This window comes from Pteropus alecto, unplaced genomic scaffold (assembly GCF_000325575.1).
Source record: "Pteropus alecto unplaced genomic scaffold, ASM32557v1 scaffold7, whole genome shotgun sequence".
In the NCBI taxonomy this organism is placed as follows: domain Eukaryota; kingdom Metazoa; phylum Chordata; class Mammalia; order Chiroptera; family Pteropodidae; genus Pteropus; species Pteropus alecto.
The window spans coordinates 19,019,408-19,040,775 of record NW_006494614.1 but is presented as its reverse complement, the minus strand read 5'-3'; the positions used below and the strand labels follow the sequence as shown (position 1 = coordinate 19,040,775).

At 36.1% G+C, this 21,368-nt stretch overlaps 1 protein-coding gene across 5 annotated transcripts in view; it reads left to right on the top strand.

Moving 5' to 3' along the window:
- MYO6 (myosin VI) overlaps positions 1–21,368 on the top strand; it is a 139,385-nt gene that overhangs the window by 46,030 nt on the left and 71,987 nt on the right. For all 5 annotated transcript variants that reach the window (XM_006926371.2, XM_015600455.1, XM_025042704.1 and 2 more), the window contains exons 2-4: positions 7,504–7,646; positions 15,863–15,932; positions 21,071–21,144. In XM_006926371.2, the coding sequence (XP_006926433.1) occupies positions 7,530–7,646; positions 15,863–15,932; positions 21,071–21,144 (261 nt within the window). In that variant the 5' untranslated portion in view covers positions 7,504–7,529. The remainder of the gene's footprint in view (positions 1–7,503; positions 7,647–15,862; positions 15,933–21,070; positions 21,145–21,368) is intronic.

The following is a 21,368-nucleotide window of genomic DNA, read 5'->3' as shown; positions in this document are numbered from 1 at the left end:
ATGAATGTTTATTGCTGATAAAACCAAGATATTCACAATAAAGTCCAATACTAATGTTTAATGAATACATAATACGATATTATAGCAATTCAATAATTCCTATACTTTGTACAACTAGCTGACTAAGATTAACCTGGAGATGTTTTCTAGGAAGGCATTTTAAAAGGTAATTTAGTGACTAAAGGGAACGCTACTGAAATGTTTTTGAGAATTTTAGTATATAAATAAGTTCTTATGGGACTGAAATGCTCAATGAAAGATTGTGCTAGGTACACACACACAACTCACCAGTCACGGCCAACTGTTACCTGGTGCCCAGTTTTTTCAGTGTCTGGACACGAGGGAAGCTAATAGCCTTCAGGACACACTGATACAGATGAGAGAAGTTGCCAGTTTAAAGCTTATGTGCCAAAGGTGTATATAACATTCTTTTGATCAGCAAGGCCAGGGCCTGGCCAAATGAAAGAGTAGTCTTTTTAGAAGGCAAATTTGATACATCGGTGCCACTCCCTTACCCCCAACTAGAATTTAAGATCCTGGAGGGCAGGGATTTTTGCCAGTTTTGTTTACTGCTCTTTTCCAAGTGGTGGTTTTCCTAGCAACCTGCTAAAGAGGGATCACTTGTAATAATAATACAATTTTTTTTTTTAAAGCAGAGTTTATTCCCATGAATGCATAGGTAAAATATATCCATCAAATACCATGAATAGCCAAGGTAGCAAGGCAGCTCAGAAAGAAAATGAAAATCTCCAGAAAATAAACTTAAAGATATAGAAATATGCAATTTAAATGACAGAGAATTCAAGATGGCAGTTCTGCAAAAACTCAACAAGATGCAAGAAAACTCAGGCAGTTTAATGAACTCAGAAATAAAATAAATGAACAAAAAAAGAATACTTTAGTAAAGAGATTGAAACTTTAAAAAAGAACCAAATAGAACTTCTGGAGCTGAAGAACTCAGTAAAGGAGAATGAAATAGTGAGCTTAGGAAATAGAGCTGACCAGATGAAGAAGAGAATTAGTGATATCAATGACAGAAATCTAGAAACGACACAGGTGGAAGTAGAGGGAAACTTGAAAGTAAAATAAAAAGAGAGAAAACTCTACAAGAATTATTTGACACCATCAGAAAGGGCAATATAAGGATAATGGATAAGGAAAGAGAAGAACAGGAGGAGGGAATGGAGAGGCTATTCAAACAGTGGACAAGAACTTCCCAAACCTATGGAAAGAACTGGATCCTCGAATCCAAGAAGCAAACAGAACACCTATCTCAATCCAAAAATACCTCCTCCAAGGCACATTATATTAAAACTGTCAAGAAGTAATGACAAAGAAAGAATTCTCATGGCAGCCAGGGAAAGGAAATGGTAACCTATAAAGGTAAACCCATTAGATTATCATTGAATTTTTTAGCAGAAACTGTACAAGCTAGGAAGGAATACAATCAAATATTCAAACTACTGAAAGAGAGAAATTACCAGCCAAGAATAATATATCCAGCAAAGTTCTTTTTTAGATATAGAGAAATAAAGACCTCTTCAGACATACAGAAGCTGGGGGAATTTTCCACTAGAAGGCCTGAAATTACAGAAATACCAAAGGAGTTTTTCTATCTGAAACAAAAAGACAAAAAAGATACAAAACCACGAGTAAGATGACTAACAGACAGACAGAAACAGAAGGTTGTAACCCTATTATAAAGATCCATGAGGCCAGACCATGTCTCTTTTTGCCCACGACTATATCCCCAATGCCTAGCAATTTGTGGTACATAATAGATGGCTAAAAAAATAAGTTAACAGAATGAATGGCTGTGGAAGGCAGTCTTATTAATAGCTCTTCTTATCCTGTTTAGTGCTTTTTTCTTTCTTTCTCCTTCAACCCAACTCTAAATTACATTTAGCTAGTGCTCAATTGCTAATACCCTTGCTAATAAAATATAAGGCATTATAATTATCACAGCTATAATTTTTAAAGGGTAATTTTTGAAGGTAATGGTATTGACATAGTGGGTGATAGCTCATATTTTGTGGTATGGATCTACTTGTTCTACTCATGACACATAGTCATTATTGGGATCATCACTGGAGTTGAAGAAAAATGAATATGGATATGTATATATTTGTAACTCTAGCCTCCAATATGTTTGCTTTCCAGAGAGCCTCTTGATGATATGCTACTTGTCTTTCAACAAGAATAAATGGAAGGTTAGCATAGTATGTCTAAAAAACTACAGATTACCTTCTATGGATTACTTACTGCTACTATAAATTACTTCTATAGATTACTGTAGTGCTTACTTTAAAAATATGAGTTGTCAGGTACTAAAAATGAGAGTTTTCAGTTAATGATAAGGTATTGTAGAGTTTTCCCACTTTTCCTGAATAAAATCGAATTTTTAAATTTGTTAACTGATTCCAATGATTTATACAGTTTTTTTCTTTTTTTACTTTGTACTCCTGCAGTGCATATGTAGTCAGCCTTTCATGTGCTTAAGTACAGTAGCACTGGGAATTGAGACTGTCTTTTTAAACTCCTTTTATGATATCTTTTTAAGTACTATTCATATGCAAACATGCTTATTTAGTAAGTATGAATGTTAGAATAAGACAAGTTTCGATAAGAATCTAGGCCAGATTCACCTGGTCTAAGGGCAGTGGATGTTTGACGGCACTCGATGTGGCTGTCTCTTGGGTCAAACTCCTCCAGTTTGGACTGATGGTTTGCCTAAGTACAGAGTTCTAGGTTAGAAATAATTTTCCTTCAGAATTGAAAAGGCATTACATAGACTTCCTGCTTTCAGTGTTGCTGAAGCAGTTTGATTCATGAACCTTGGGATATGACCAGTGTTTTTTTCGCCTTTTTTTTTCTCATTTCTTGAAATGTGTAGCATCTTCTCTTTATTTCTGGTGTTCCGAAATTTGACATGATATCTTTTTTCCAGTTATTGTATTGAGCAGCAGCCCCCTAGCCCTTTTGGTACCAGGGACAGGTGCTCCTAAGAGAATCTAATGCCTGATGATCCAAGGTGGAGCTGAGGTGGATACTAGCACTGGGGAGAAGCTGCAAATACAGATGAAGCTTCCCTCACTTTCCCGCCACTCACCTCCTACGTGCTACCCAGTTCCTAACAGACCACAGAGGGTACTGGTCAGTGGCCCCGGGGGTTGGGGACCCCAGGTGTTGAAGACTTAATGGTCATTTTGCTTAGGCTCTAGAAAATTTTGCCTTTCAGTTTAAATGAATTTTCTTTGGATTTTTCAAAGCTTTCTCTCCTCTGTGTTTTAAGGGAGGGCAGGATGTTTGCTTTTTCTGGTATTTTAATGTTGAATCTTTTTGTCTCATTTTTATATATTTTTTCTTCTATTTTTTTTTCTGTATTTACTATCTTTTTTAATTGGCTTTGTGAAAAGTTGCAACTATATTTCTATACTTTCTAGTGAATATTTCATTTCTGCTATTATATCATCAAAGGTAAATTATTCTGACACCTGTTAAAATGACAAGGAAGACTTTATTCAGGACTGTTGCAATAGAAATCTGTTAGTCTGCTTGGGTTGCTGTAACAAAATACCATAGATTGGGGGGCTTAAAAAAACAAATTTATTTATTCACAGTTTTGGAGGCTGGAAGTCCGAGATCAGGGTGACAGTATTGTTTGGTTCTCTCTTGCTTTCATTTGGCTGCCACCACCCTGTAAGCTCACATGACCTTTCCTCAGTGTGGAGGTAGGGTAGAGGGGTAAGGGAGAGAGAGAGAAGAGGGAGAGAGATAGCTCTTTCTATAGAGCTATCAATTCTGTTGGATTAAGATCTCACTTTTATGACATCATTTAACCTTAATTGCCTCCTAAAAGCCCTGTCTCCAAATACAGTCACATTTGAGCTTAGGGCTTCAACATGAATTTCAGAAGGGACCCAGTTCAGTCTATAGCAGACATATATTCAGTCTGTGACAATGGGTATTACAATAGGGGAGGGAGATTAGGTTCAAATTCAAATATAGCAAAGACAGCTGGGGATTTATAGCTAATGAGTAGAGTTAGCTGAATTAGTGAATGCAAAATAACTAAGAGGAAACAGCAAGGGTAGAGGATTCTTGTTGAAGGCAGGCCAAAGGTAGGGGATGAATAAGTTGATCAGATACCAAAGGGAGAGGAATTTCTCTAAACTGGCTTAGCAGGATTCTTACTAAAACTGGCCTATGCAGATCCAACAAGGGCAGGACAGACATGCAATGCCTAGTTGAAGCCTAGTCAAGAAAGCTCGGAGGAGCCTAACAAAACTTTGGTCAAAGAGTTTTTGTCAGCATGTGGCAATTTTTGTATGCACACCCTTAATTGTTTCTGGAGTTTCTTGAGAGACCCTCTGTCTTCTCCAAAGAATACCCTCTAGGCTTCTCTTGGAGTGGTACAGGAGTGGGGAGTGAGTCATTTGCCCAGCAATAAGGAGCGTGTGTGTAGTTGGTGTTTGGAAATCTCTTTCTCAAACTTTCATCTGGTTTCCTTATGGTAGAGCCCCCTCTTTTTACCCTTGGTTCTAGAAGTATATTTGTGCTATAGTTCTTATGTCTTTTGAGATTCAGTGGTACTATTGAGGTTGTCTTGCATCTTTCTCCATTCTTGGGATTCAACTCTCTTGGATTTGCTGTCAGTTGCCTCTCAACCATTTGCTTTCCAACTCCCCAAATTTTGTCATTATTGTCTACTTTTTGGTTCTGCCCATCCTTGTGGACTGATGTCTGTTAAAGGAATTCCTTTACGGTAGGTTTAGGGTTTGAAGAACAACAACATTAGATGTATAGCTGTAAATCTGTCTTAACAGGGAAGCAGCAGCAAATGGTTCAGTATGGGAGAGCAATTTGAATAGATCAAGGGAATTTGCCATTCTTTTTTGGACTTTGGGGGCTTTGCTTGCTGCAACTTTTTTTTTTTTTTTCAGATACTCAGTTATTTCTAAATGATCCCTTATGACTATTCTGTAATTTTTCTTTGTATTTAGAACTATCACAAGACCTTTTTCTCAAAGTTTATTGATGGCTTTGGACAAGGGATATGGGTGAATATAAGGGGAAGAGGTATGACTAGCATCTATTGGGTGTCGTTAGAACGGTGATCTCAATTTTTTGTCACTTAATCCTCATAGCAATTCTGTAAGGTAAGTGATATTATCACGTATGGGCGAAGATAAAGATACTGATCAGAGAGATTAAATAACTTGCTTAAGAGCTAGTCAGACAGTGGTGCGGCTTAGTTTCAAGCCTAGGTTTTAAGAACTTTCAACTCTTTCTAGTCTGCCATCTCCTTTTACTCTTCTCAAACTGTGTGAACAATTTATTCATTCACTCAGTGAATACTGACTTGCCTGCTCTGTGCTGGGTCTTGGAGACATTGAAAGGACTGTCCTGATGGAACAGAAGTGATAGCAGATTTACCTTTTTCAATAGGATTTCTGGTGATCTGTGCAGATTGGCAAGAGTAGGAGTCCCTCCTAAGTTCATTACAGAAGTCCTGGTAACAGGCAATGTTGGTTTTCACTAGGATGGCAGAGGAGATACAGAGAAGTGGGTGGATTTAAGATACGTGTTGAAGATAAAGCCAACAGGATTGCGGGTGGTGATGTGGATTTGGAAGGAGCTGGAAGAATTGAGGATGAATCAGGTTTGATTTGAACTGAGGATTGTTGGTCCCTTTATTGATATAAGAAAGAACAGGCTGGGGTGGTGAACAGAGTAATAATATAATATAGCATTGTTACATCTGTTGTATCTATGAGGAGCTGTCTAGTAGGCGGGTCAACACCTGGGAACTCAGAAGTGTTCTGGGTTTGAGAAATAAATTTGGGCATCACTCACATGTGGAAGGTACTTAATACCATGGGACTAGATACGATTATTCAGGGAAGGTATGTAGGTATAGGTGTGGTAATGTACGTCTGAAGCAGTGTTACTGATTGACTTCTGTAGAGAATCCTCATTCAGTTTCTTAACTCAGAATTACACTTAAACCTAATAGAATTTACTGTGTGCAGAAAGCAAATCCCACCATGTAGCTATTGCGTGGAAGACATTAACCAACAAGCTTATAGCAAACATGTCAGTAGTTAGTAGCTTTTTGATTGAACTGTATACCAAATGCCTTTGACTTGCATGAGAGACAAGACCTGAGAGCAATGACATGGGAAATCCCATATTTGAAAATGCCACACAAGAGGTGAGTTATGACACATGCATCAGCTCTTCTTTAAGTATAGATAAATATTTAAAAATAAATTCCTATCGAGATGTTAAATCTAGAACCTCTGAGATCACTCATTATCTGATTCACTATTACATACTAACCTCACAGAATCTAAGCTCATTAAAATTAAATATTTTACATGGCACAGACCCTTCAGAATATTCTCAAAAAACCGAATTGTAAATGTTAGATCTGAGAATGCCAAACATGAAAGAAGCTTTACAGGAACATTTGAACAATTAGAATCTACAGTAGGCAAAAACTGGAAATGATGCAAATGTCTATCAACAGGACAACAGGTAAACAATTGTGATATAGTCTTTCAGTGGGCTAGTATGCACAACAGCATGGTTGAATATCAAAAATATCTTGTTGAATGAAAGAAGCCAGATAATCATTTATCCTATACGATTTCTATTACATAAAGTTCAAGAAAAGGCAAAAACTAATTTATGATGATAGAAACCAAAACAGTAGATGTCTGTGGGGACAAAGGATTGACCAGAAGGAGGCATGAGGGAACTTTCAGGGGTGATGCAGAAGTTCTCAATATCAATTGGGTGTTTGTTAAATGGGTGTATCCATTTGTTGAAACTCTTCAACTACTGTATGCTTAGGATATGTACATTTTACTGTATATAAGTTCTACCTCAGTAGAAAAAAATGAAGAAACAACAAAAACAGTGTGAGTGGTTTTGTGAAGATGTGTATAGGGAGCACTTGGGTGAGGCATCTCTGTAGTCCCAGACTGTCAGAGAAGGTTTCCCAGAGGAAGTAATTTCTCACATCTCTCATTTTTATCCCTTCAGGTCTAAAATGACTTACTGTTCAACTCTTAGCTAACTCTACACAATAATAGTCATTCCTGGGACAACTGTTTAATTTATCGTGCAGTCCGGAATACTATAGGTAGTAAAAGAGAGTGCTATTATGAATCACACTGAGACAGTAGGTAAAACCTATGATCATTGCTCTCTATTTCTGTACTGCTCAAAGGGTAGTACTCTACTGCAGTCGCAACTGAAGGAAGGCAGTAGCAGAACGGGTTACCTGAGAGTAGAGCAGCCTCTACTTGGTCCTTATCTAAAGGTGGATAAAGGAGGAGCAGGGTGCAGCAAGATGGGAGGGGGTGGGGATTACCTATAGCAGGGGTAGACATGTGCTTATATGAATTGCAATTTCCACGTTAACTTTTAAAAGAATGATATTTGTTTTCTATTTCCAAAGTTATTTATGTTGCTTTATTTGTTCCTCTGAAACAGGAGATAGTGGATAGCTCACTTCAAAAATGGAGGATGGAAAGCCCGTTTGGGCTCCACACCCTACAGATGGATTTCAGATGGGCAATATTGTGGACATTGGCCCTGACAGCTTAACAATTGAACCCTTGAACCAAAAAGGCAAGGTGAGTTTCTCAGAAAGATTTCAAAATTTGAGTTCTTTCAATATAAGTGTCTCCCTTCTCAATGAACTAGATATTTCTAGCAGTTTATGGAAAAGCAGTTTTCTGGTAATTGAATTTTAGTTTTCTACTGAGTTGTTTGGTTAAATCAGAAGTACATACCTTAGGGGAAAAATGGTGCCCTATGTTAAAATCAGATAAATTTTGTGAGCCTTTCATTAACACATTTTTAAGAAAAATAGCATTATGATAAAATAGAAGCATGACATTTTTATTCCTTATGCATATTTCTGAAGGTATGAATATATTTGTGATATATACATGTTCCAGAGTACAAATATGAAAAGTGAATGGGATTGTGTTACCAATTTTAGCTTTTTGCTTTAGCTCCCAGACAATTCTTTCTTTTAAACTTTTTATTTACATAAATCTATTAACATGGGATTGGAGTAGATTTATTTCTATTAAGTAAAGATGCTTAAGTCTTAAACATACCCATCTATTATTATTTTTGCTATAATGATAGTTTTTAATTTCTTTATTTTTTAATTAATTTATTTTTATTATGGTGATATTGGTTAATGAAATCCAGTAAGTTTCAGATGTACAGTTCAACAGCAAGGCATATATATAACGATAGTTTTTAAAACATGAAAGCATACTTTAATTTTGTGCACATGATATCTATTTCCTTTTATGCTTAGACATAGTATTACAAAATGGGAGTTTGGGGGAAAAGTGACCTGGATTCTCTTTTAGTCTTCATGGTGACTGTAGGGTCTCTTTTTGTGGGAGATCTTCACAATTTTCAGTTTAATAAATATACCTGTTAAATAGGTCTTCTGGCTAAATTAAATGTGTTGATGTCATTTCTGTTTACTTTGGACTCTGTGAATATTTATGAATAATTTATATTCTTCTGATACATGGTTAACTAATGCCATGTGACTGCCATCCTTCTGTGGTCCTCTTCTTCAATTTTAAAAGTGTCAACCAAAAAAAAAAAAAAAAAATTACTAGACCTTTGGGTACCAATCTGTTCCAATGAATTGAAGTACCTGCCCATGGTAGGTTATAGCAAGAAAAATTTTAACTAAGATCTTTTAAAATCCCTGATTATTTCAAAGATAAATTTTGAATCTAGCCTATTAATTAACATATTTGTATTAGAGATTAAATTGTGTCATCTGATGTGGAAAACTGAAAGGGAGGACAATGGACCATTAGTTTTCGAGCAATCGATCTCCTAGGTTTAATACAGACTGCTAAATAAAATAAACAGCGGTTTTGTAGATTATGCGAAAGACCAAATTTTGGAAGGAAAGTTTTAAAAAAATTGTACACTGGAAAGTAGTAACAAGGAAATGGACATACTTAAATCTCCAAGGTCAGCAAGAGAAAAATTCCTTCTATTTAACTAAAGGGTGTTATTCACAGAAATACTCTTCACACTGTGTTAACAATATCAATGAGAGAAAAATATGGGTAGAGGAATGTGATGAACAGACTTTACAACTTCAACTGCTTGTGTTCTTGTCTTGGTATCATCCTCTTCCTTTTACTGTGAGGGAGACTTGTGACTTGCTTCTAACAATAGAATATGGCAAAGTGATAAAATGTCATTCTTCTGATTAAGTTGGGCTATATAAGACTATCTTCCTAGTCAACTTGCTCTCTTTGCTGACTTTGAAGAAGAAAGTTTATATGAGTTGTATGGTCACAAGGAAATAAATTCTGCCAACAACCTGAGTGATCTTGAAAGTGTATCTTTCCCCATCGATCCTCAAAATAAGAACCCAGTCCTGGCTGACATTTTGATTGCAGCCTTTCAGAGGACCCAGCTCAGCTGTGCCCAGATTACTGACCCAAAGAATCTGTGAAATGGTAGATGTATATTGTTTAATTTCTTTATTTTTTAATTAATTTATTTTTATTATGGTGATATTGGTTAATGAAATCCAGTAAGTTTCAGATGTACAGTTCAACAGCAAGGCATATATATAACGATAGTTTTTAAAACATGAAAGCATACTTTAATTTTGTGCACATGATATCTATTTCCTTTTATGCTTAGACATAGTATTACAAAATGGGAGTTTGGGGGAAAAGTGACCTGGATTCTCTTTTAGTCTTCATGGTGACTGTAGGGTCTCTTTTTGTGGGAGATCTTCACAATTTTCAGTTTAATAAATATACCTGTTAAATAGGTCTTCTGGCTAAATTAAATGTGTTGATGTCATTTCTGTTTACTTTGGACTCTGTGAATATTTATGAATAATTTATATTCTTCTGATACATGGTTAACTAATGCCATGTGACTGCCATCCTTCTGGGAACCTTAGAAAAACAAGGTGGATCTCTCATGAGGTCTTTTCACAGAGAAAACTATTCTGTTACTGTAAACAACCCAGGAACCTAAATGCATAATATATAATGTGGCATGTTAAAGGAGGCCAATTAAAGATACCCTCAGGAAAGATGAGACAAAGTGTTTCTAGTTTTTTCTCTTATTAACAAGTGTCTATTTGCAGTACATGTTAAAAAATAAAATAATTTAAAAATAAGCTCTATTATTTTTATTTGTTTGAACTTACAGGGGAGAAAAAAATTTCCTCTATTAATTTGAGTCTCTGCCTGGGCCTAAGAATTAAATTGACATAGACAGATTTACAGTGGAAAAGCATACAGTTTTTATTAAATTTTCACATGCATGTGGGAGCCTTCACAGAGAATGAAAACCTAAAGAAGTGCCTAGAGCAGAAAACTTTTATACCTTTTAGACAAGGAAACAATTTATGAAGAAGTGGTAAGACAAGGGGGTTTGGGCTAGGAGCAGCAAATTGTGGGGAAGTACTTAGGAAGGTAAGAATTAGTGTAACAGGGTTTGTTTGTACAGATTTCTGTTGGCCTTGATTCCCCTTCTCTGGTGATAGGAGTGTCTTCCTTCCTTCTGTTATCAGAAGGGCACCTTTCATATGGGAGTTATATGTCCTGCTCTCAGGAATAAAAAAGATCAGAATGCCCTTGTTGCATCTGCTGTTTCCCAAGTGCCTTTAACTCATAATAATCGATATGCCAAAGTAGCATATTTTGGGGTGACAAATTTAGTGAGCTTTTTATCCTTCAAAGTTTTTTTTTTTCATTTTTGTTTAGAATCTTTTATAAGCACAGTAAATCAAGAGGCTGAAATGAAATGAAAAGTATATGTGCTAAGTATATTCTGTTATTTAGGTATATTCTGTTGTATCCACAAATGACAAAATAGTTCAGTTGAAGAATAGAAGAAATTAGATTTATGGGTATATGCTTTTTCATACTTTAAATAATTTATGTGCTTTTAACTGTGCCTTATTAGTATTAATCATATACACACATAGGTAACCAGTAAAAACACTTAAAATGTAAATTGTGAAGCCATGAAAACTATGGATCTATAGGTAATTCTGTAAACTAAAGTTGAAGCTTCTTTTCATAAACATATTTTGAGGGTTAACAGAATCTCAGGAATTGCTTTAAATCTTAACTTTCCCCTACTTTCTGATTGGGGTTTTAATAAATTGTAAAGCATAATAATTATATGATTAAAAAGATCTACAAGAGAAGCAGTCTTTTTCTTAGATAATCCATGGTCTAGAGATAACCAGCTTATAAATATTAAGGAATTAAGTGCATAGAATGGTAGACAAATCAAGTAAAACTGCCGATGTAGTAGAAGTGTAGAAGAGGGAATGATTTAGCTCTGATGGAGAACACGTCTTTGATGATAGTAATAGTTTTTCAATTGTAACCTATAGTAAAAAATAAATTTTGCATTGCATTCGATATGTATAATGTGTGTGTGTATTTATGAAAAATAGATATTACATGTCAGCAAGTATGTGTACTGAGTGCATGTGTGTATCTATTCATAAATGAAACAGTTGGTTAAATGAAACATCTTTACCACATATGGTGTTGTAAACAAAGGGCAGCCGAGTACTGGCCTCATGCTGCCCATGCTGCTCACCCAGTAGACCAACATAGGAGTTGGGCTATTTAGAATAAGTGTTTATTGTCAGGGCACTGGTGGTCTGAGAAGGCAGCTGGTTAACACTTTTAAACACTGCCTTCCTTTCTTAGTCTGGCTTGGAATATATAAGGGAAAATCTGGGTATTATTCCAGGGGCTACGTGACAGTTCTGAGGGGATCTCTTGTGCTTCAGGGAAGCCTTCCCTCTGGCAGTGTGGTCCTCAGGTGAGTTAGCAACCCAGGAACAAAGGTGGGAGTAGCCTGAAAGGAATGCTAGACCATAAAGACTGTGATCTGTAAGCATAAGAGCGTTAATCATAAGTTTTAGGGCAGCTTTCTATGGCTGGGGACTTCTGAGCTCTGGGCCAAGCCTCAGGGGACAATGTATTGTTAAGCTATAGGGCAAGGAAAATGAGGCTGGGGACACTGTGAGGCCTCTACTACTGGGGTTTAACTGGGCCCTTCTTCAATTCCCCACTGTCAAAAGGCAGAGTCTGTTATCTATGAGACCAGCTTAAGGTGAAATTATTTGCTCTGAAGTTAAAGAAAGGCTTGGACTCCAGGTATCTGTCAAGCATTTGGCAGCCAGGTGATGACGGACCTACAGGCTGGGCTCATTGATTGCATCAGCAAGACGCAATTCCTGTAATTATAAACAAAAGAAAAATAAGAAATGCTTCTCTTAAACTAGTAAAGCTGGGGAGCCAGGAGTTGAGTCGAGATAGATCAAGGCCAAAACCCCCTTCTGTCTGATATTGGATACAATATTATGAATTTGTTTGACCTTCCTCTCGATTATTTGGGAGTTATCAGTAAGATTAAAACAGTAAAGTCCTTTAAATTCCTCATATCTGTGGTTGCTTCTTAGCAACAAATAATCTGTAGTGGCCCTGTGCTCAAGGATGACCTCTCTGGCTTGTCTTAGTTCTTCCCCAATGGCATCGCTGGTCTGAGAGGTGGCATTCAGGGATTTCACCAAAGAGCAGGCCATTCTCCTGATTTCTACATTTAGAGCATTAGTCATGGCCGACATCACAAACAAAGCTACATATTCAGCTGGAATAAACAAGTGTAGCTCGCTATTACAGTCAGGGCCTAAAGTAAGTTCTCTGCGATGCCGGGTCAGGTGCGGCCTCTGTGGCATAAAAGCAGTTAGTCTTCCAAGGGAGCAAGGTCCTCCAGAGTTATTGGCTGGCACATAAGAATAGACAGGAACCACGCTGCAGGTACCTTAACATAACTCATCGAGGCTGGAGAACTGCAGTTCAGGTCTATGTTGGCCATAACGACAACACTGGTAATGTCACATGTTCTCCTGCCGAGGTTACCACAGAGACCTTAAGGGAAAATACAGCTCTGTCCTTCCTGGTGACAGTAGGACCCCAGTTACAGATGTCAGAGTATGAAATAGGCTTGTCAACAAATTGAGAAATGATGTGATTCCTAATAGTCTCTTATGGGGTACAAACTCCTATTAAACAGAAAGTGAAAGTCTGTCTATGTAGGTCCTTCCTGAAAGGCAAAAGTCAGAGAAACTAAGTACGTTTGGCTAGATAAACCCAGACGTTTTCATCTCTTTGGAATGGTATTGGTCCTTCCGAGAAGCATCTAGGATTGTTGTGAGAACAAGTATTTGAGGTCCTAGTCTAACAGCATTGATTTCTATGTTGTAGTATCTCTTCTATCCTCAAGTTCTGTCTTCTTTACTCTGGATCCACGGCTGGATTCCTTCAGGTTTGATAGCTGAGTTGGTGGTCACGAGTACCAAGGTCACGGAGCCTTCTCTCTGGCAGCACAGTCCTCCAGTGTCATTACCATCCCAGGAACAAAGATGGGAATAATCTGGAAGGAATGCTAGACCATAAAGATTGTGATCAGTAAACATAAGGGCATTAATCATAAGTTTCAGGGCAACTTTCTATAGCAGGGGACAGTCGAAGCTCTGGGTCAACCTGCAAGGGACAATCTATTGTTAAGCTTATAGGGCAAGGAAAAGTGAGGCTTGGGACACTGAGTCTCTACCACGGGGGTCCCGACCAGGCCCTTCTTCAGTGCATTCTGACATTTTCTAATATTTTTCATTCTGTTAAAAATGCTGTCTTGAATCTCTAAATTGATTTTATGTTCCATATTTGCAGTAGACTGGCCTTCAGGCTAAATGCACCACATTTGAGGGTCAACATTTTCTTTTCCCTGTCTACTTTTCTAGTCTTATCTTTTGTCAACCAACAATTGCCCAACTGCCCCCTCATACGCTTGCTATATGCTTATTCTCATGTATCTGTTTCTTTCTTTTCTTTTCTTTATCTTCCATCCTTCCCCTCCATAGTGTTTATCAAGCTCTCACTATGAACTAGGTGATGTTGGGTGCTTTGTTTCGGTGTTCACACTACTCTCTTTTGCCTGGAATGCCACTCGCCATAGCCCTTTGTTTAGCCAATACTTAGTTATCTCTCAAGACTCTGATTGAGGTCACTTCCTTTATGAATATTTCTTACAAATATCCAATCCCTCCCTTTTTCTCTTCCTATACAATAGAATTTACTGTCGATTATTCTCTTCGAGGAGCGGTATAAATTCTTAGCGTCCTATAATACTTTATTGGAGATATTTGTTTACATTTCTCTCCCTTTCACTACTAGACTATAATCTTCTCATGTGCAGGGACTATTTTAGGTCTATTTCGTCACTGGCACTTGATGGCAGTGTGTTTGATGTGTGGTAGATGTTTACTGCTGATGATCATGGTGCTTTGTTATGTGACCTTCTCTTGACAGGAGAGAAAGCCTCCTCCAAGAGAATACGATTGCCTTAATGAGACAAATTTTCTTCTTCTCATTGAGTAGATGGTGAAGGGAGGAAGAATTTGGGGGATGAAGAAGGAGAGAAACTTCCTTTTAGGACTTCTTACTGGCCTCCAGCCCTTCTCTTAACTTTCTCATTCTAACCCTCTCTTTGTCCTCCAACTCTCTCCCATTTTCTGACCTCCTGGAGCCTCTTTTACTTCACATGGCTCCTAACAGGATATATCCAACACTTGGAGTCTGGGGAAGCCTTACCCCCAATGCCACGGCTGTGAGGGTGGACACATAGGTCTATGATATTGGCGATTATTTCTGAATGCATTTTCCTATAGAATCATTGTAATAATTTGTGGGTTGTTTTATATTACCATTAATATATTTAGTATACATTATGGATTATCCATAATTGAATGTTCTTCCAATTTTGGGATCCTATAAACCTTTTCACATTTATAACATTAAGAACATGTGTACTGAGGTCCAAATTATTAACTTCCATTGTATTTAAGGCATAACAATTTTCAAATTTAGGTGTGACTTTGAGTTGAGGTAGTACCAGCAGCCTGGATTTACTCTGTAAACTATAGCCATAGCCTTGTCTTATACGTGTGTATGTATATACACACATATATAGATGTACAAACATTAAAATAATTGAACAGTTTTTCCTCAGAGTTTTATTTGGCACGAATGGAAACGTCAACCAATTATAATCGTGTGAGAAGTATAAATTTATAGATAACTGTTAGAATGACATGGATAAAATTTAATTCTCTTTAGATGTAGTTTGAGATCATTCGTTCTCCCTTACAAGATACAATCTTACTTCTAGAATTTCTACCATAACATTTAAGTGATATAACAAAATATATTCATGCATAACTATAATTTTATGGACCAAATAGTTTTAGATACCGTTTATATTTCTGGCACATTATCGGCACAAGAATTTATGTCTAATGTGTTTTACTCGAATGATAGCTTTAATTAAATCATAATCTCTTCCGTTGGTGTATCTGATTGATTGAATGTCATTTTTCCTTTTTAAAAAGAAAATTGCAATATATAAATATTAAAATTCTTATTTTTAAAAAGTTGTTAAATAGTATACTTCTATAAATTTAATATTAGCATACTTCACATTTTGTCCTGCTCTGGGTGTTAAAGTATGTTTTTTACTGATATCCATTATCGATTTCATGGTCATAGTAATAGTGTGTATGGTTTTTGTGTGAAGTTATTATCCTGTTTTTGGGTTAGTGACTTGTTAAATAATAGGATTGCATTACATTTTAATTAAGAGCATATTGTTGATATTATTACACTGAACACAACCAGTTAAGCTCCTTTATTTTTCTTACTGTTTATAAACCTCTAGTTTAATGAGCTCTTGTTTCGTTTGTTAGACATTTTTGGCTCTCATAAACCAAGTGTTCCCTGCAGAAGAGGACAGTAAAAAAGATGTGGAAGATAACTGTAAGTATCATGCTACAAAATAGTTCTCAGCACAGGGAAGGAAACTGATCCTCCAAAAAATAAATTAGTCGTTATATTACTAGGTACACTGTACTGGTTCAGAAGAAATGTAGCCTTTTGACATTAAGATTCATGTGAATAGAGGAGCTCAGAAGCCCTAAATTCATTATTGTCTCACATTTGCACTTTGGTGAAAGAGTCTCTTGAATGTCCTTTTAGTGTTTTCTCAGTTGTGTAAATGTGGGGAATGGTAATAACCTACAATGGAGCCTGAACTAAAGATCTTTTGTTAATGATTTTGAAGGAGTTATTTTAAACCTCATCTAGAACTAGATGATATTTATAGTAGTATATGTGGTTCAATAATTTAGAAGACAGGAGGGCCCATTTAATGTCATTGGTTTAAGGAAACACATTTTAAAAATATGTGTAATAAGTACTAATTGAAAAATTGATTTCAGAACATTTTATTAAAACGAAACATTAATTTTACTTATAACTATCTTAGAGTGTTTAGTGGGAAAACTTTATCCAGTGAACAGGCCATATGTATTCTTGCATTTTCAAGATAAAGTAGTAATATTACATTTTTCATTTGGCAATATTCAGAATTATGTCCAATTGTCATGGATTTCATTAATGATATCTTTAAAAAACCTCTTCATTTAAAAGAAAAAAGTTAAGAGAAGGGAATATATTTTGTCCTTGTTGATTTTCTCTGGTGTTCACATTTGAGTAAGCCTGTAAGATCCCCATCTGTGAATAGGTAATGTGGAATAGAGTAATGGGAGAACTCTGGACTGAGGGAGAACCTAAGTTCAGATTCTTGCTATGCTATTAGGAAGCTGTGTGCCTCCTCTTTGAGCTTTTCATCTATAAAACAGGAGTGATAACATTTGTGTTGTGTGTTTGGAGATATATTTAAAATGCTTGGCACAGTGCCTAACCTCTAATTGTCTTTTAATAAATGGTAGCTGCTATTATTAGGTATAAAAGTTTGAGAAAAAATGTGGAGCTCCTTTCCTTTCCAAAATTTCTGGAGAATTTGTCTGATTGGATACTACTTCTCTGAATAGCCATCAGAACAAAGTAAAAAAAAAAAAAGGAATGTGATTCTACCATGTCCAAAATAAGAGAGAATATTCTTTTTTGTTATAACTTGCTAATGTATTCAGAACTAGGAATTAATCCTTTTCACATATTAAAGTAAATGTTTTTTTATTTATATATTCACATGTGGCTAAACATAACAAGTGGTTTTGAATTATTTTTAATCCATTTCTTAAATTAATTTAAAACATTCTCCCTCTGATTATTTCGTCTCATATTACACGTGTCCAGCCTTTTAATTGTCCAGTGTAGATTTGCTGCCTTTTGCAGGTGTTTTCTTGGATGATGTCAGATGGCAGCAGTGCTAATGTGTGGATGTTCACTATCCTCATCATACAGTAGCCCAGCCCTACTTGAAGTCCTTTTTCTGAAACCACATCATTAATGCAGCTTTGGTTGTTGACTTTAGGATGTAGGTTTTCCAGCTAAAGTGGTCCTATAATTTATTCTTTTGCCTGAGACTTGCCACTATACCACTGTCCTCTGCCAAATGGCATGGCATTGTTTTTTAGGGTCTTATGTCCATATTTCTAAAATCCTTACCTCTTCTCTATATCTTAATGGTAATATGATTAAAAGCTTGTTGTCTGTGGAGCATTCTAAACTATGTGATAAAAGTTCTATTGAAAGACATGAGTTGTCTTTTGATAGTGACCTAATAATATAGCAAAATTTATTACCAAGTTTTAGCTCTAGGTTTTCTATTTGAAGGGATTTATATATGGAGGTTAGTATGTTAATTTTGCCTTTTTACTTGACTTTTGGGTGTTAATGCCACAGTAGGAGAAAAATTCAGGGATATGAAGTCAGTAATAAAATAATAGCATTTTTTCATGCTGATTTTGAAACTACTGTTACTTACATGACATAATACTCTCCATGAATTATCACCATTAGAATTTGAGAGTAATAAATTATAGACTGTATATTGGAAAGACTTCTAAAAGTTGCCTGTTTCATTCCCTTTATCAGTAATAGAATGACTTCTATGACAATATAACTATAGAATTGATTGACTTCTACTGTGTTGAAGTTGTTTGTGGATTCCTTTTTTTCTTTCAGTGAACTAGCACTGTAATGAGTAAGCACGGCCTTAAATGTTCAGATAACTTCCTTGTCAGTTCCCTAAATTTAATGTCATACTCACTCTTCATTAGAAACTTTTGGTATGTCATACTCACTCTTCATTAGAAACTTTTGGTATGCTTGATATATGTATATATATACATATATACATATGTATATATGTATATATGTCATACTCACTCTTCATTAGAAACTTTTGGTATGCTTGATATATGTATATATGTATATACGTATATATATACACATATATCAAGCATACCAAAAGTTTCTATATATATATATTCATTATGCCAAAATGCTTTTTAGGGAGTTTATAAGGAAAAAATATGGTTATTCTTTTATTATATGTCTTGTTTTTAAAGTTTTGCTATTGCGTATAGTTAAATCTATGAATAATTAGGCCTAAAGGGCAAACAGTTCACATAAAGGGTTGCATGTAAGTAACCAAACCAAGTAATTCTAGAGCTGACTACTAGGAGAGGAATTAGGTGGAGAAGGAAGTCATTTTTGAGATGCTTGTCAACATCCCTAGATCATACCTTTAGGGATGCATGGACAATTGGACCTACTGTTTCCCATTCTGGTAAACAGAGGGTCATAATTATGTTCCTTTTTGTCTTTCCCTTTCCATGTCTTCATGAAAATGGAATAGCCTGATTTAAGAGAAAGACCCTCCTGTCCATATTCTTACTGTCATTGGCAGATACTTCACCAGTTAGAGATTTATTTCGTTAACAGATATCCCTGAGAAGGCGGGCAGTGAATGTGGAAGGAGGTGAGAACTGAGAGCAGGCAGTCATTCACATGTTAGTATAGGTTTATATGATTAGTAGCTTCTCCAGGGGAACTATTGTGGGATTAGGAATTCTTATTTAAAAGAAGCAGAGAAAATATCATACAACCAGGTAGTTCAGAGGAAGGTGAGAGATCCCGGAGTGTGCTTTAGGTAAGACCAGGCTCCTGGGGGACGAGAGTAGAAGAGGAGGGCTATAGAAAGGTCAGTGACCAAAAATCCAAATTGGATACACCTCTGTTGCCTACCTTCTCCAAATCTTTCCTCAATTCAAAGGAAAGCTGCCTTTAAAGCTGTTAGGAGGCTCCACCTACCCCTCACTTTTATTCTGCGATAAGTGGCATTAGAAAACAGTGAAGCATGTGTTCTTAGAAAATGAATTAGATACATTATATGACTACAAGCATAGGCTGTCTTTGGGCTTGGTATAGCAAGAGACTCTTGTTTGACAGAATTGGTTGGGTACTGAATTGTATGTTAGGCATACATATAGTGTAGGCATATATATAACTCCAGTGAGGGGTCAAGCAAGCAAATCAGTCAGGCAGGATACTGTTCTCAAAGATCTAGTTTAGTAGCCAAAACCAGATATACAATGTTATAATCTCAATACTGGTAGTCTGTGGTAAGCACTATTTAGAAAGTACAAAGAAGAAAGCACTTCTAGCGGTGGTAGTAGTGGTAAGAATGGGGAAGTATCATTTGTGAGATAATCTTTGAAATGTCGTTAAAGGATAGGTAGAGTTTTGACACCTAGAGATGTAGAGATGGATCCCAGTGCATGAGTAATATTTGGGTTTGATACATACTTTAGTCTGCCCATAAATTAAACCATATTAAAGGGAATTATGGAAAATATATGAAAAGGTCCATTGAATGCAGGTTTAATAAGGGCCTTGAATGTCAGATTTGAACGTGGACTTTGTTAGTTGTGGAAACCCACTGATGTTTTCTGAGGAGAGAGATGTAATTAGGTCTCTAGTTAATGTGCTGAGGGGTCTGGATTAGGGACGAGAGAGAGTGAGGCAACAATTAAGAGGCTACTGTGATTACAAAAGAGATAATGTGACCTAAACTGGGATTAGAGTGGTGGAAATTGGAGACATTTTAGAGATTGAGATTATACTAATTTTGAGAGCCTGCCACAAGTCTGGTTCTGTGCCACACACTTTATTATGTGGTATACAGAGTTGGAAACTGGTTTAGAGCAAGGAGGCAGAGAAAAGATGATTCTAAGTATTGACAAAGGTTTGCAGTCTGGATGACTGAAAAAATAGTGGTGCTAATAATAATAGGAATAAAGCAATTGGGAAGAAGAATGGTTTTGTGTGCTATGTGGTGGAAATGTAGAAGCGTTGCTCAGAGGATTGGAGGGCTGGGAGAGATTAGGCTGAGAGAATAGGATATGTCTGAGTATGTATGTGTGTATATATACATATGTGTGTATACATGTATAAGTGTATTCTGAGATATTAGTAGAACATGTATCAGAAAAACAAGATTTCTGGGTTAAGACAACATGCTGCATATTCTGGGTTAAGACAATATGTATTTTCAACGTCTGGTTGGGAATTTGAGTATGCAGAGGGCTGACATATGTTATACATGGATTTTCAATTACAACAGCGGTCAGCGCTCCTAACCTCTGATATGTTCAAGGGTCAAGTGATTAATTTCTCCAGGACTGTTATTTCGTCCTATCAGTTGTGTGGCACTGACTGATCTGCTGGTTCCTTCCCATTCTAAAATTTTATCTTTTGTGTTTTTTCTGTAAAATTCTGAGTGTCAGATTGAATTAGTGTTATCACTTTGTTGTGCCAAAAGTGTAGTAAAATTAGCACTATCTAAAGGAGTACTTTCCCTTTGAATTGTGCTTGACTTTTTTAACCAGCTTTCATTAATGTGTACTCACCTGGTACTAGATGTACTTACCTGGTTGGAAATTCATTGTTTATAAATATCAGATTTGTAAGCTGGATATATTTTAAATTGGCCTCTTGGGTTACATGTACCACGGTTTTAAGAAGATGGAATTAATACTAACAGGTGAATTTTAGCTTTTATCGAAAGTGATTCAGATTAAGATAGTGTTGTTTTATTTTACTTTTTTCTTTCAAATAGCTAATGATTTACACATTTTACGTTTCAGGTTCACTAATGTATTTAAATGAAGCCACACTCCTTCATAATATCAAGGTTCGGTACAGTAAAGACAGAATTTATGTAAGTATTTTACCTATGGTTTAAGTTTTTGCAGGGATAATTATTTTACATGCTTTGTTTGATTTTGTCAAGCTGGAAGTTTTCTAACAGGAAATCATACTTGATCGAGTTTGTTGAATAAAGTGAGCTCAATGAAAATAAGATTTTTTTTTTTCTAATTTACTGCTCTAACTCTAGGGCTTAGAACATGCATGGTACATAGTAGGCACTTAATGAGTATTTAT